The 13,042-nt window shown below is 42.1% G+C and overlaps 1 protein-coding gene across 6 annotated transcripts in view; it reads left to right on the forward strand.

The window, feature by feature from the left end:
• The first annotated feature begins 2,256 nt into the window (after positions 1–2,256).
• The window catches only part of USP6NL (USP6 N-terminal like), a 117,495-nt gene continuing 106,709 nt past the window's right edge, over positions 2,257–13,042 (forward strand). Inside the window, exons 1-3 of one of the 6 annotated variants that reach the window (XM_027679553.1) lie at positions 2,257–2,551; positions 5,415–5,564; positions 7,699–7,788. In XM_027679553.1, the coding sequence (XP_027535354.1) occupies positions 7,785–7,788 (4 nt within the window). In that variant the 5' untranslated portion in view covers positions 2,257–2,551; positions 5,415–5,564; positions 7,699–7,784. Of the gene's footprint in view, positions 2,552–2,896; positions 3,005–5,414; positions 5,565–7,698; positions 7,789–13,042 lie in introns of those variants that run through there. The other 5 variants (XM_027679554.1, XM_027679552.1, XM_027679550.1 and 2 more) reach the window with 5 other exon arrangements.

The raw sequence follows: 13,042 nt of genomic DNA on the forward strand, positions 1-13,042 counted from the left end.
GTGGGAGTAGTGATAAAACAAGTATGATCCCACTGTCAGCCGCTTGGAAAGCTGTGATTTCAGAACTGTTCCACATCCCAGTTATAGTAGTGCCACAGGAAACAAAGAGCATATGGGGAAACAAAAACGATGATCTACAGTTTGAGAATGCATGAAATAGAAATGAGATGGTTCTGATGAAGCAGGGAGCTCCCTGTGGAAGACATTCATCTTAACTCATTAGCCATTTTGGGAGGAAACAAATCCCTAGCTGGCAGAAAGCTAAGTAATATTTTTATATTCCAACACCTTCTAAAATTTTTAAAAACACAATTAAGTCTTGAAATTGGAATAAGCCAGGTCTGACCACAGTATCCCTCTTGGGATTGATGGGATACTGATAGGTTAGTTAATCACAATTATTTTCTGAAATATATTGCAAAGCAATACATTTCTAGTTTTTGTTACAATTTCTCTGCACAAGGAGAGGAAATTTGGACAAAAGCAATCTGGGCTGCTCTGTCTCACTGCCTTTGGCCTTTTCCTCCTACCTGAAATGGGTGTCACATGCAGCCATGCTCATGCACAGCACGTAGATTTCCCAGATTCCTGGAGGCAGTGAGATGTGCTGGCATGGGTATTACGTGTACCAGGGGTGATACTTCCAGTTTTTCCAGAAGTAACACTATTCAAGCTCTTTTTCATCTAAAATAAGAGAGAACTATGAGGACAGAAAGCCTATTAAAAATGGAAATATTTGTGGAGATTTACTGATCTTTGGCTAAGCAGTCAATAATTATTTAACTCATCTAATCTATCCTGGAGTAATGGAGTAGTGTGTTGTACAAATTGTCATGAAATGTCCTAGGATTACAAGATTTAATAAAAATTAATATTGGAAGTCGAGAACCCCACAACTCATAGTGCAAGTTGTCTGGAATTGCTTATTTTAAAGTGTTTATATTTTGTAGATTATGCTAAATGCCTTGGTTAGTATTTGAATAGAAACTGTTTAAATATAATTGTGGCTCAAACACAGGATTGTTTAAAACACTCAAAACATTTATTTACGGGACATTGCTCTGTTTTTCTATCATTACTGGACAACTTTTGGTACTACATTTTCGGTACTGTTTATTTTAATTCTGCTCTGAATGCAACACACTATTTTATTGCCACTCCAAATTCCCTCTTAACCACAACAGTTTTGTTTTCAAACCAACATTTAAACCCTTCTGGTCACGACACTGCTGTGGCATTTGAGATGTCAAAATGTTAGTTGCATTGCTGTGCTTCCTCCCTTCCAGTTTTGTTTGTGACCGGCTCCACTGCTCCATGCAAAGCACAGGGATGTAAATGCACCAGGAATTTGCACACAGGGAGTGGGAGCGCTTGCTTAAGGAAGAGGCAGGGCTGGGATCAAAGCTCTTGTGATGGGTGCAGGATGCCAGGAGAGCTGGAATGAGCAATATAGCCCATCCCACAGAATCACAGAATGGGTCAGGTTGGAAAGGACCACAGTGGGTCATCTGGTCCAACCTCCCTGCTCAAGCAGGGCCATCCCAGAGCATATGCCACAGGATTGTGTCCCTGTGGTTCTTGAATATTTCCAGTGCAGGAGACTCCACAATCTCTCTGGCAATCCTGTGGTAGTCCTTGTCACACACAAGCCCGAGTTCAGCCATGGAGCTGTGCTTCAACCCTCCCGTATCCAATGCTGGTGCTTTGCCAGAGAAAACCAAAACACACAACCACAGAATCACCGGGGTTGGAAGGGACCTCTGGAGATCGTCCAGTCCAACCCCCCTGCCAAGGCAGGGTCACCTGGAGCAGGCAACACAGGAACACACCCAGGTGTGTCTGCCATGTCTCCAGAGAGGGAGAGTCCACAACCTCCCTGGATAGCCTGTTCCAGTGCTCTGCCACCCTCCATGGAAAGAAGTTCTTCCTCAGGTTGAGGTGGAACTCCTTGTGTTTTAGTTTATGGCCATTGCTCCTTGCCCTGTCACTGGACACCACTGAAATGAGTCTGGCACCATCCTCCTGGCACCTGCCTTGGAGATATTTATGCACATTGATGAGATCCCCTCTCAGTGTCTCCTCCAAAGAGAGATGCTCCAGAGCCCTCATCACCTCTGTGGCCTCTGCTGGATCCTCTCCAGCAGCTCCTTGTCTTTCTTGTATGGAGCAGCCCAGACCTGGACAGAGGAGAATGGGTTTCCATGGTGGGGGTCTTGGTAGCTCACGCAGCACAGCTACGATATATTTGAGGGCCACAAGACTTGCTTTGTGTTTTCCCCCTTTTTTTCCCCACACGACGCCCTTTTCCCCCCTGCCCCGGCGCTCCCGAAGGGGCTCCGGGCGGACGCCTCGTCCCGAGCCCAAGATGGCGGCGGCGGGTCAGCCCTGTGGGAGGGGCGGGGGCGGGGAGGTTTCCATAGCGGCGGTGTCACACCGGGGCACTTCCTGGTCGGAGGCCGCCGGTCCCGGGGCAGCGAGCAGGGACGCGCCGCTGGGGAAGGCGGCGGAGGGAGGGAGGGAGGCCCCGGGGAGTGGAGGAAGCCGAGAAAAGGTAGGGGCGAGCCGGGAGTTTGCTCTGGCCATTGTGCGGCCGCCGGGGTTGGCCGGCTGGACCCGTCCATTGCCGGGGCGTGGGGGGGGGGCCGCGTGTGTGTGGAGATGCCGCGCCGGACCCTCCATTGAAACGGGCGGGTTCTTGCGGGCTGAGGGGAGGCGGGCGGTACCATCCTCCCCCGGGGGCGGGGGCGCGCAACCCCCGCGGGGCCGGCGAGGTGGAAGAGGCGGGAGCCGGCTCCCGCAGGGTACCGGGGTGCTCCGGACTGTTCCACTCCCGGCGGAGGGGTGTGTTTGTGTGTGTGTGTCTTTGGAGGTTCCCTGCTGTGTCTGTTGGGGAGGGGGCAGCGTGCGGGAGGCTGTGAGGGGCCGGGACGCTGCTGAGCCGGGTGTGCTGAGGGAGCCCGGGGGAAGCCCTGTGGAGATGTCCCTGGGTCCCAGTGTAAGGCTGGTATGAGTTGTGGCGGCGGTGAGGGAGGCGCTTTCCTCAGGAGAGTGAGGGGCCACAGCTAGAGTGGGGCTGGGGCTGAGGGGCCTGGGGAGGTGTTTGGGGGGTCATGGCTGTGGGTCGGACACTGGAGGCCCCCTCCCTTTTCTGCCCAAGTGGGAGGCGGCAGTGCCGCCCCGGTCGGGAGCAGGGAGGATTTGGATGGCTGAGCCCTTGTTTTAATCTGACTTTCTGGCACCGCCGCTCTCCCTGTACCTGCTCCCTCTTCTGTTCTTTGTAATACTTCAGGTATGTGGTGGAAAGTGCCAGGCTGGCCGCGCTGGGCTGGGACAGAGGGGTCCAGAGTCCTGTGGGCTTCCCTTGGCTGTGCCGAGCCCGGGTTGTCCGTGTCCCTCTCCCAGCCCGGGGTCTCCGCTGGGACTGCCAGCAAAGAGCCAATTCTCCGATGTTTTGTGTTCTTTCTGTGGCGTGGATGGCTGCTTGTAGGCAACCACCGAAGCCATTGAACTACCAGCTGAATGAGAGTCAAGTGGTGACTTAGAAGTCGCTCTCTCCGAACTCCTGTACCAGTTGTTCGCCCTCATATGCTCGAGAATAACTTTCTTTGTGCCATTTACTGCTTGGAGGAGGCAGCTGCACTGAGAGCTGGCTGTGAGGGGAGCTGGTTTTCAGCTTTCACTGAATTACAGTGGAGTGAAAAATCCCACATCTGCCCTGTTCACAACAAATGTATCTTGTGGAGGATCAGCTCAATTAGAATAATTCCATTAAATAATTGTTTTCTATGGTTTTCTGGCTTGCTGCCTACCCTGCAATCTAGAGCTGCTGTGTGACAGTCGAAACTCCAACTCTGCCAGGCGTGTGTGTGTATTAAACGCAGCGGCCAATCAGCAGTGCCTGAAACTAAAGGCGATTTGCCTCAACGCTTTGTAGTGTAAATATTCCTGCCACGAACAAAGGAGGGTGTGTCGTTGGACTTGTTTCATTTGTACTTCCATGTGCTTCCTCATTTGTGGCCAGTCAATGATTCTGTGTAGGTTCTGAAACAGTAGCAGTCTCACTTTGTTGTGAATTGTGCATTTGCGCTGGCTTTGGGTATTTTTCGGAGCTGGGATGCTCAGAATCTTGGTGCTGTGTTAGGGATTTTTATTGTGTTCTTCTTAACAGCCGTGCTCTGAAGTGACTTAGTTTTGCTCTTTTTAAACTTTTGTTGTTACTGATTAGAACTTTGAAGTTAACTCAACTTGGATGCAGTGTAAAATGAATATTTAGTAGAGCTGCCTTTTAACCAGCTGTTCTTTTGCCCTCTGATTATACAGCACAGAAACCAGCAATTTCAGACTTAATGTTCTACCAGCCAGCTATCTGTACATCTCTAAAACATGTGCTTCTGAAATCTCTGTATTTGTTTTCCGTGAGGGGCCATAACATTTGGTTTAAAGAAAAAAGTAAATGACAGTAAAATACTGATTTGTGCAAGGCAGGCTCTCTTTAGGCTATTTTGTCTGTGTCTTTAAACAGTGGAGGAGCACAGGAGCTGCTCCTGTCATTTCTGGTTCTTGGGAACTGGGGATATAAATCCTTAATGTTAACTCCTTAGCATCTAAGTTAAACAGATACTACAAAAACATACACACTGGCTAGACCTGAATCTTTAATTGCCAATTTAAAGGGAAATCTTTTCTCTGGATCGAGTCATAGTGCATAGAATATGCTGTAATTTGCTTGCAATCTGGCTCATGCTAATTGTCCTGAAACGGAGTATTGGGTAAAAAAGGAGACCTGGCACTGGGTGTGGAAACAGGTCATTGAATGTCTTATTAGTGTGGGTGAATTTGAAGTCGCAAAGAGCTTCCCTCAGTTCTGGTGTTCCTTTCAAATCTCGGTTAAAATGCCGATAGTTTCACAGCTACTTCAGGTGAATCCCCCCGAGGGCTGGTAGATGTGTGTCAGTAGAGGAAACACGAGGCTTTGCTCTTCAGGAAAGGACAAGGATCAAAGTTATGTGTGGGTGTTTTTTTATTTTTTTCTTTTATAGCCTTGTTGATTGCAAGGGAAAGCACAGAGGGTGTCAGGTACTACTTTGAATTAAAAGTTTTCCCAAGATTTGTCTTTCAGCAAGACACTCAACAAGTCATGGTCTGTCCTTCTCTGCTCTGTAGTGGTTGGTTGTGTTTCTGTGCAGGAGAAAACCCTCCATGCACTGGAATAAACCAGGTTGTTGGGTGAGAGAGCAAAGTGAAAACAGTTTAGTTTCTCTACACTCCTTAGGAAAAGTGTTGATTTTGCAATGCAATATAAAGCAGGGACATTCGGATATTTGGCAGTGTTGACTTTTCCTGACTTTCCAGTGCTGCCTGCTATTGCAATACTCAAAATTACAGATAAAAGATGAAAATTTCCTTTTTTTTAGTGACTTAAGCACTTTTCAGTAGTCCAAGAAAATACCTGTCAGCGAAATGATCAGGTTGTTCACAAGGGAAATGGTATAAAGCACAGAGGGTTTTTTCTTTGAAATAACACTACCTGAATTAACCAGAAGTCTGCACTGGCTGGTAAACAGGTACTGGCAATAGCTAAACAAAATATTTAGACACTGAAGGCACTGTGGGAGTAACACTTTAGAGCTGGAAGCCGGAGTTCAGGTTGCTGTGGAGCACTGGAACACTCACTTTTCATGGCCATGACACGTTTATAGGCAGCACATCACTGCTACATTCTCATCTCATTTCCTCAGTGTTACGTGACTAGGTTTTTACAAGAGATGTGCTGCATAATTATGCTATTATTAGCCTTAAGTGGTTTTCAGAGCTGCTGTTTTGTTTTTTCCTAATGAACAGCCTTTTCCTGTGCATACACACAATAAAGTGTCGTGTGACACGATGTCTCAGAGCAGAATATTGTTAGTTCATATTTGCAAAACTGAGGTGAGACTGTACCTTTGGAAAATTGAGTGGGAGAGTCTGGTTTTTCATCTGGTTCTGCCTGAGAGTCAAGTAGAATTTGGGCCCAAAGATAGTGTGGGGCTCTGGTCAAAAGTGCTTTGGACCTGAGTTGAGGGCTGTCTGCTTGACATATTTGATGTTCTTAACGTAATGGCTGTTGTTAGTGCAGTAAATAATTAAACGTCATGGAAGTTTTATTTGATAATTTTGTCACCAGTAATCAAGAGGAAGCTGACGAGGCTGCAGTTCTAACGTTATGTTTTAACAGACACATCATTTTTTATTGGGTGTGTACTTAAATATTGAATTTAGCAGCCATTCCTACAGCACTGACAGGGCTTGCAGTTCAGACTGTTCTTCAGTGGTTGCAGCTTCTCATGGCTTTGTGTTCCTCTCTGCTTGTTTGGAATGTTTGCATATGGATTTCTTCAGCCATTTTCTTCCCCTATTGAGCCTCTTCCCTGTGTTACTTTTTCAATGCAAAAGGAATTGGTTGTAATTTTCACTTTGCACCATTACCAAAGGCTACCTTTTGGCAGTTGGATTTTTTTTTTTTTGATGGTGTGTGGGTGGTTTTGGTGCTTTTTAATTTTATTTTTATGTTTTTTAGAAAACTGGTTTTAGAAATTGATAGAGGAACCTTCTTGTGATGTGAATTCAGTCCTGGGGTGGTTCCTCTACTACTTTGCCATGTGCTATAAATCTAGATATTATGTGAAGACATAATTTAGGAAAATTAGATCACATATTTTGTCTTTTTGCATTTTATGTTGCTTTTTGTAAAGCATGAAGAGATCATGCTCTCAAGAGTTGAGACTTGAAATCTAAGTCAGCACAAGATATCTGGCTGAATTAGCACAGGTGGTCAGGTTCAGCAAGTTCTAAAAAGAGGAAATAAATCACATAATATTCCCTAATTTACAGATACTCTCTATTTGTGCAGGTATTAAAGGAGAATTCTTTATAGCTTAGTAGATATGTTTTTTTTCTTTTCATTTCAGCTGTAAGGTGAAGTTACTTTCGTTTAGCTGTTCTATCAGACTTGTATAAACTTGTTTTTAGCAGCAGGATGGAGATTATATAATAAATTTTTCAGAATGTACTTGCTGTGCTGTCGTTGTTGGAGATTAAGCCCTCTCTATATTTGGCTTCGGGGAGGGCGTGTTGTCAGTGAATCCATATCTGCCCTATTTGGGTACCTGGTTTTCATTTCCAATAGGAATTGACTGATCTGGTGGTTTGCAGTTGCTAGAAATGGTAACTTTTCCAGGTTTTGTTTCTGAGGAGGAAGTGTTTGGTGCTAATGCCAACCTGTGCTTATTTAGTAAACTTAATTGCGTTCTTGTGTTTTAAAGAGTGTTTTTATACATCACCTTGCTGGCTGAGGTTGCTGACGGAAAGCACTGCTTTGGAATTTTCAGTTATTGTATCCATATTGTAGTCTTGCACTTTTAACTTCTTAACTGCTCCCAAAAGATAACAAACAATATATTTTATAGCACTTCTTTTTTGGCACATGCTCACAAGTTTGTAATGTGATTGTTAGAAGGTACAGGTTTTCAGTTGATAAACTGCTAAATATATCCATAAGCAGTTAAGCTCTTCAGTCATAACAAACACATCTTTGTGTTCATTTTTTTTTAAGAAGGAGGATGAAAAGATAGTAGGAAAGGCAGTGTATATGTAAACATATATTCTAGTGATTTTAAGTTGAAAAAATGATTTGTCTTTTTATTTTCTTCCCACCATCAGGACATGTATACCTCTGAGAAACCTTCTCCAACAAGATACCTTGCTTCAAGACCTGTCTTGGATTATATACAAAGAAGTTTCCAGTCATGAGTGAGTAGATTTATTTTTTCTTTCAGAAAAAAAAGAAACCCTTATTTTTTAGTTTAGAAGAACTGTAACTTCTGTAGTAGGTTTTGGGAAGTGGTTATTCCTCAAAAATATTCATATTGAGTTTTGTCTCTTCAGTCCTTCAAACTAACCAAATAAAACAGACTTGGCAGATGCAATTCTTAATATGCAAATTTTTGATCACTGTGTGCTCTGTGAGACTCCTGTGTTGGTAGTCTGGTCTCATTTTCAAGAAGTTTGGTTCTGTAACAAACTGATGTTTGTTTTTTTCAGTATAAATAAAACATGTAACTCTGAGGAGGAAATGTCTTGGGTTTGCTGAGAACTCCAAAATTTGTGACTGCCTAGTGAATTAAAATAACTGGTAAAAATCCAACATAAAATGAAAGGACTTCATTTTGTAGGAAAAAAAAATATGTTTCTGAAATTCCAGTACAGAGGTCTGATCCCAAAGGAATTTTGGCATGTATTGGAAAGATCTGAGCCATAGAAAACTGTGACCTAATATATCTGTTTTGGTGGAAAAAAAACAGATGAAAGACACTATAAGTTTTGTTTTAGGTTGTATCTGATGGGTAAGGGGATCTCTTTTTAGTGAACTGTTCTGAGTATTTAAAAGTCCCTTGTAAGTTTTGTGGATGTGGACTTGATGTAATTGTTGGCAGCAACGTTCCCTGGCCTTACCTTGGGTAGAAATGAGGATAAAACTTCATATGCCTGGGAACTGTGTTTATGATGTAGCTCAGTTCCAACACAACTGTACTGGATGTGCTGAAGAATGAGCATCTTGTTCACAGGATAATTATATCCTGTGTTAGTAAAATAAGACCATTTGAGTTTCTGGGAGGAAGTGAGTAAAGAAAATTGTTGGTTAAATTTCTTGTCAAACTAAATGAAAAATGATTGTTGGTGACATCTGGAAGGAAAAAAAGGAACGACGAAGGAAATGCTCACTAAATGCAGCAGAGGAAAAATTACACCAAACAAAGGACTGAAAGAACTGCTGAACTCTAGAGTTCTTGCAAGTGTAGGTAGAATTATTTTGGTATTTATATATAGATTTATCTCTTTTTTTATGTTGCTGTTCACACTTGTTTGCTTTCTGATGCTTAAAGCATTTGCTGTGTTGTGGAGGTGACAATTTTCCAGGCAGTTATTCAAGTACCGGCATATCCTGATTTGTCCAACACTGCTCTATTAATCCTCATTTGTTTTATAGAGCTTCTCATGTGCTGTCATTGCCTCGTGTGCAGCCTCAAACATTACAAATAACTGAATCACAGCTGCTGTGTTGTGTGACTGGTCAAGGTGCTGCTGGGATGGGGTTGGTTTGGGGACAGCACAAACTGCCGTGGCTCAAGGAAAACACCATTGGCTTGGTCACATTTTGGGCTCATTCCAGACTGGAGGGTTCAGCTGTTTGTTGGGAAGAATGAAGACCCTCATTCAAATGCAAGACAGCACTTTGGCAGTACTTTTTGTAGTGGTCAGGAATAATGTTCTGCAGCACAGGACACCACATTGTTGTGGCAGACTGGATGCTTCAGTCCCTGCTAAGTGATGGCCTTCAGGGGCACGATGGAAAGTGCCACTTGTTTGAAAATATGGTTTAAAGAAGATGAAATGTTTTACGTTCAGCTCATGTTGGATTTCTTAGTTTATGGTTTACTTGAGAGTAACTTGAACTATAGGCACAGTCCTTATTTTTAGTCTCCTCTCTCCTAAATATCTCAGTCACTAAGATATGTATCATCCTATGAAGATGTATTTATTTGCATACCTCTGTACATGTGAGCTTATTCACAAAATCTGTGGGCACCTGTAATAGCTGGATGTGTTAAAAATGATGGGAGTCTCCAGTATTCCTAACATGTGCATCACCTAGTGTGATTCAAACCAAACATCTATCCAAAATGAGGGAATGTCAGCCTTAGGAAGGTTAGTAAATGTTCAGAATGCAGGCTACATTATCAAATCCTACTTGTTATTTTCTTGAGACACACTTGATGCAACATATATTTACATTGCCCTTTGTGAAGGGCTGTTCTACACTCTTAGTCCTAAAATGATTAAATCCTTTTTCTAATATCTGTCCTAAATTTATTCACAGGTCGTTCATATCTATTTTTTTTTTGTTTGCCAACTTTATTAATCAGCTAAAGAAATTTTTACCTTATCATAATTGTTGTTTTAGAAGTTTGTTACATAAAGCTCATATTTTATTGAAATAATTTGTAGAATTAAATCTGTATTATCTTGCTATTTAAGAAGCACACATGCTTATTTTTAAGCAAATTTTTTTTCAAAGTGAACAAACTTACTGTTGTGACATAACTTTTAATAGTTCCCAGGTGTGTAGGTAAATGCCTTGGATGCTGTTGTACTGGATCTTCCCTGGTATCAGGGAAGAGCACTGACAGAATTGCAAAGTTCACCATTCATGGTAGTTTTTTGTTGTTGGGCAAAACAAAGAATCAAATGAAACTGAGGCAGCCCCTGTTCAGGCTTTTATTTCTGTGGAATGCCTTTATAAATGTCTGTTTTCATAACTAAGGGTAAGACAGATGCGTGTTTGAAATTATACTTTTCCATTATGTGCCCCACAGCACAGTGAGGTCGTGTGCTTGAAGGATGGGTACAAGTATAAAGTGTAGCTAAGTAAGATTGATTTTGATTTGTTTTGTATTTAAAGATAACTTGTCAAGGAGATCCTGGCTGGATAGAACCTGCCTAGAATATCCCACCTCAGAGAGACTTGGTTTAATCTTCCACGTTTTCTCCAGATATTGACATTTAGCAGCTAAAAAATGTGTACTGCCATGATAAATTCTTACTATTATGAGCTGTGCTCTTTATGTTTGGGAGTTTTCCTGTGCTTTTCTCCTTTGAAGGAAGGTCAATGCAGTGAACTTTTTTGAGCTGCTGCAGTGAACTCTGTTTGCAAACAATTGACTTACATGTTAGTCCACTCTATTGCAGCAAGCTGGTAACACCTTTGATTTTTTATTTTTTTTACCCCCTTGAATGTATAGTGCCAACTTATAATACAGAATACTTCTTTCCTGACTTTGTCTTTCTGCTTCTAGTTTTGTTTCCCACACCCTAAAAACTTTACACTGTCCACAGTTGTGAAGTTCAGCTGCTGTTCTTTGTGCCTCAATATCATCTCTTCAGGTTTTCTTTGTGAGTGACTGAGGGTAGGAGCACGTTTCGTTTGAAGAGATGCTGTGCAATGAAATCTTACATTTTGAAAATGGTCAGTGTGGCCTGGTAATGACAGGGGGAACTTTTTGCTTCAGCAGTTCAAATCAAGACCGCAATGGTGTGATTAAAGGCTGCCTCTGTTTGATGGTTGGTTATTTTCTTGACCTCTCATTACAGCTGGCTTTCTAGTTTGTGTTCACAGAGGAACCTTAAGCTTTGGGGATTTCTAAAAAAAAAATAATTTTTTTTTCCTGTAGTTTTGTGTTCTTGTATTGTGTGTAAATAAATAGTTTTGGCTGTCAGTTTTCCTGGGAATCAAAACAAATATTAAGATCAGCCATAATAGATAAAGATGCAATAGATAAAGGCCAGGTTGGATGGGGCTTGGAGCAGCCTGGCCTGGTGGAAGGTGTCCCTGCCCATGGCAGGGGGTTGGAACAAGATGGTCTTTAAGGTTCCTTCCTGCCCAGACCATTACATGCTTTATTATTCTTATATTTGCAACTGAGAAAAGTGTGTTCTGGGCTTCTGTAAAGCTTTCTGTGCTAAGGAAAGTCTGTTTGATTCAGTCTGGCTCAATTTTCCCCCCTCGCCCCTGATCTCCCCTCCTGGGTAAACCAGAATGAATTTGTAGTGAATTAAGGACCAAGTCAAACTGTTAATAAAATAAATACTGGGAATTAGACTTTTTTTTTTGTGGTTTACCCAAAGTGTAGGTGGCTGTGCATTTTGTGTATTGTGGGTAAGGTGCTGAAAATAATTTTAAAGCTGAATGATTTGGTTTAAGAGGCTTTATATCACCAGTTCTTTGCTGTGAGCTGAGATTGAAAGAAAGGAAAAAGTCTAAGTTCTGATTCACACAGAAAACTGCATGATGGGGGAGGAAAGCTTAGAAGTAAACTAAAATGCTTTTACAATGAAGTATAATAATGAATAGCTAAAGGATGTCAGATTACTTTGTTACATTTGAAGTTTTTATTTTTGGACCATGAATCCTGAAAGCCCATTCATAAAATGCAAGTTTGAAGCTACAGTTTGTGAAGTGTTTTCACAATTGTTCTGATTTCACAGCATAATTATCTTCTAATCTTTATAAATACTGAAACTTGAGAAATAGGGAAGAAGTTATGAAGTCTCCTGGGTTATCTTTACTGAAATTTGAAATAGTAATTCCTTAGGAAAAACTGAAGCTTTGAATGATAAAGATTTGTAGGACATAGGGGATAAAAAGCCATAATGCAGATTTGAAAAACATTGCTTTGAAAACTTGGGATATGTTTAAAGAAATTTTGAAGAGTTAAATACTAGTAACCTCCCTGCAACTCAGCTATGTGAAATAGGGGTAAGCCCACAAGATTCTTAAATAGTAAACTACTGTGGATTAGTGACTCCCTAAAAATTGTTTCCTTGATAACATCAGTATTTATTTAGTGGTTCCACTATTTTTTCTTGAAGCTGCCAGAGGAATTTCCCACTGTATGTGACTGTAGTGGCACGTGAGCACTTGGACCAGGAGTAGCAGTGTAGTAACTTTTTTTGTAGTGGGAGGTTGGAGCATGAAAAATAAATGTGTACTGAGTTCTTTGGCTCCTGGACCTTGTGGTAGGAGAACTTGCAGGGCTGGGATCAGTGATCTGTGGGTGAGGCTGTGGTGATCCTGCTTTCCCCTTGCTTGGAGTGTGCATGGAACTGTAGCTTAAGTTGTTTAGGAATGTGGTAATCTTGGGCTTCCTCTATCCTAAGCAAGGAGAGGCATCTCCAGAGGGCTAATCAGATCTTCCATGACCCAGTTTCTCACCAATGCTGTAATTAAACTGCTCCTTTAAATACAGAGGGTGCATGAGTAGCAATAAAATATAAACCCAAATGCTTTGCACAGAACTGATGCATCACAGTGAGGAAATGCAGGCATGTTAGCAGAAACTCACCTGCTGTTTTAATATTCCCATTTTAATATGTTGTATTTCTTACTTATTCAACTGACATAATGATGCACCTTCTCAGACCTCGTGGTTTTATTTTTTTTGCTGAA

Source organism: Neopelma chrysocephalum, unplaced genomic scaffold (assembly GCF_003984885.1).
Source record: "Neopelma chrysocephalum unplaced genomic scaffold, ASM398488v2 Primary Assembly neopelma1_45, whole genome shotgun sequence".
Lineage (NCBI taxonomy): Eukaryota > Metazoa > Chordata > Aves > Passeriformes > Pipridae > Neopelma > Neopelma chrysocephalum.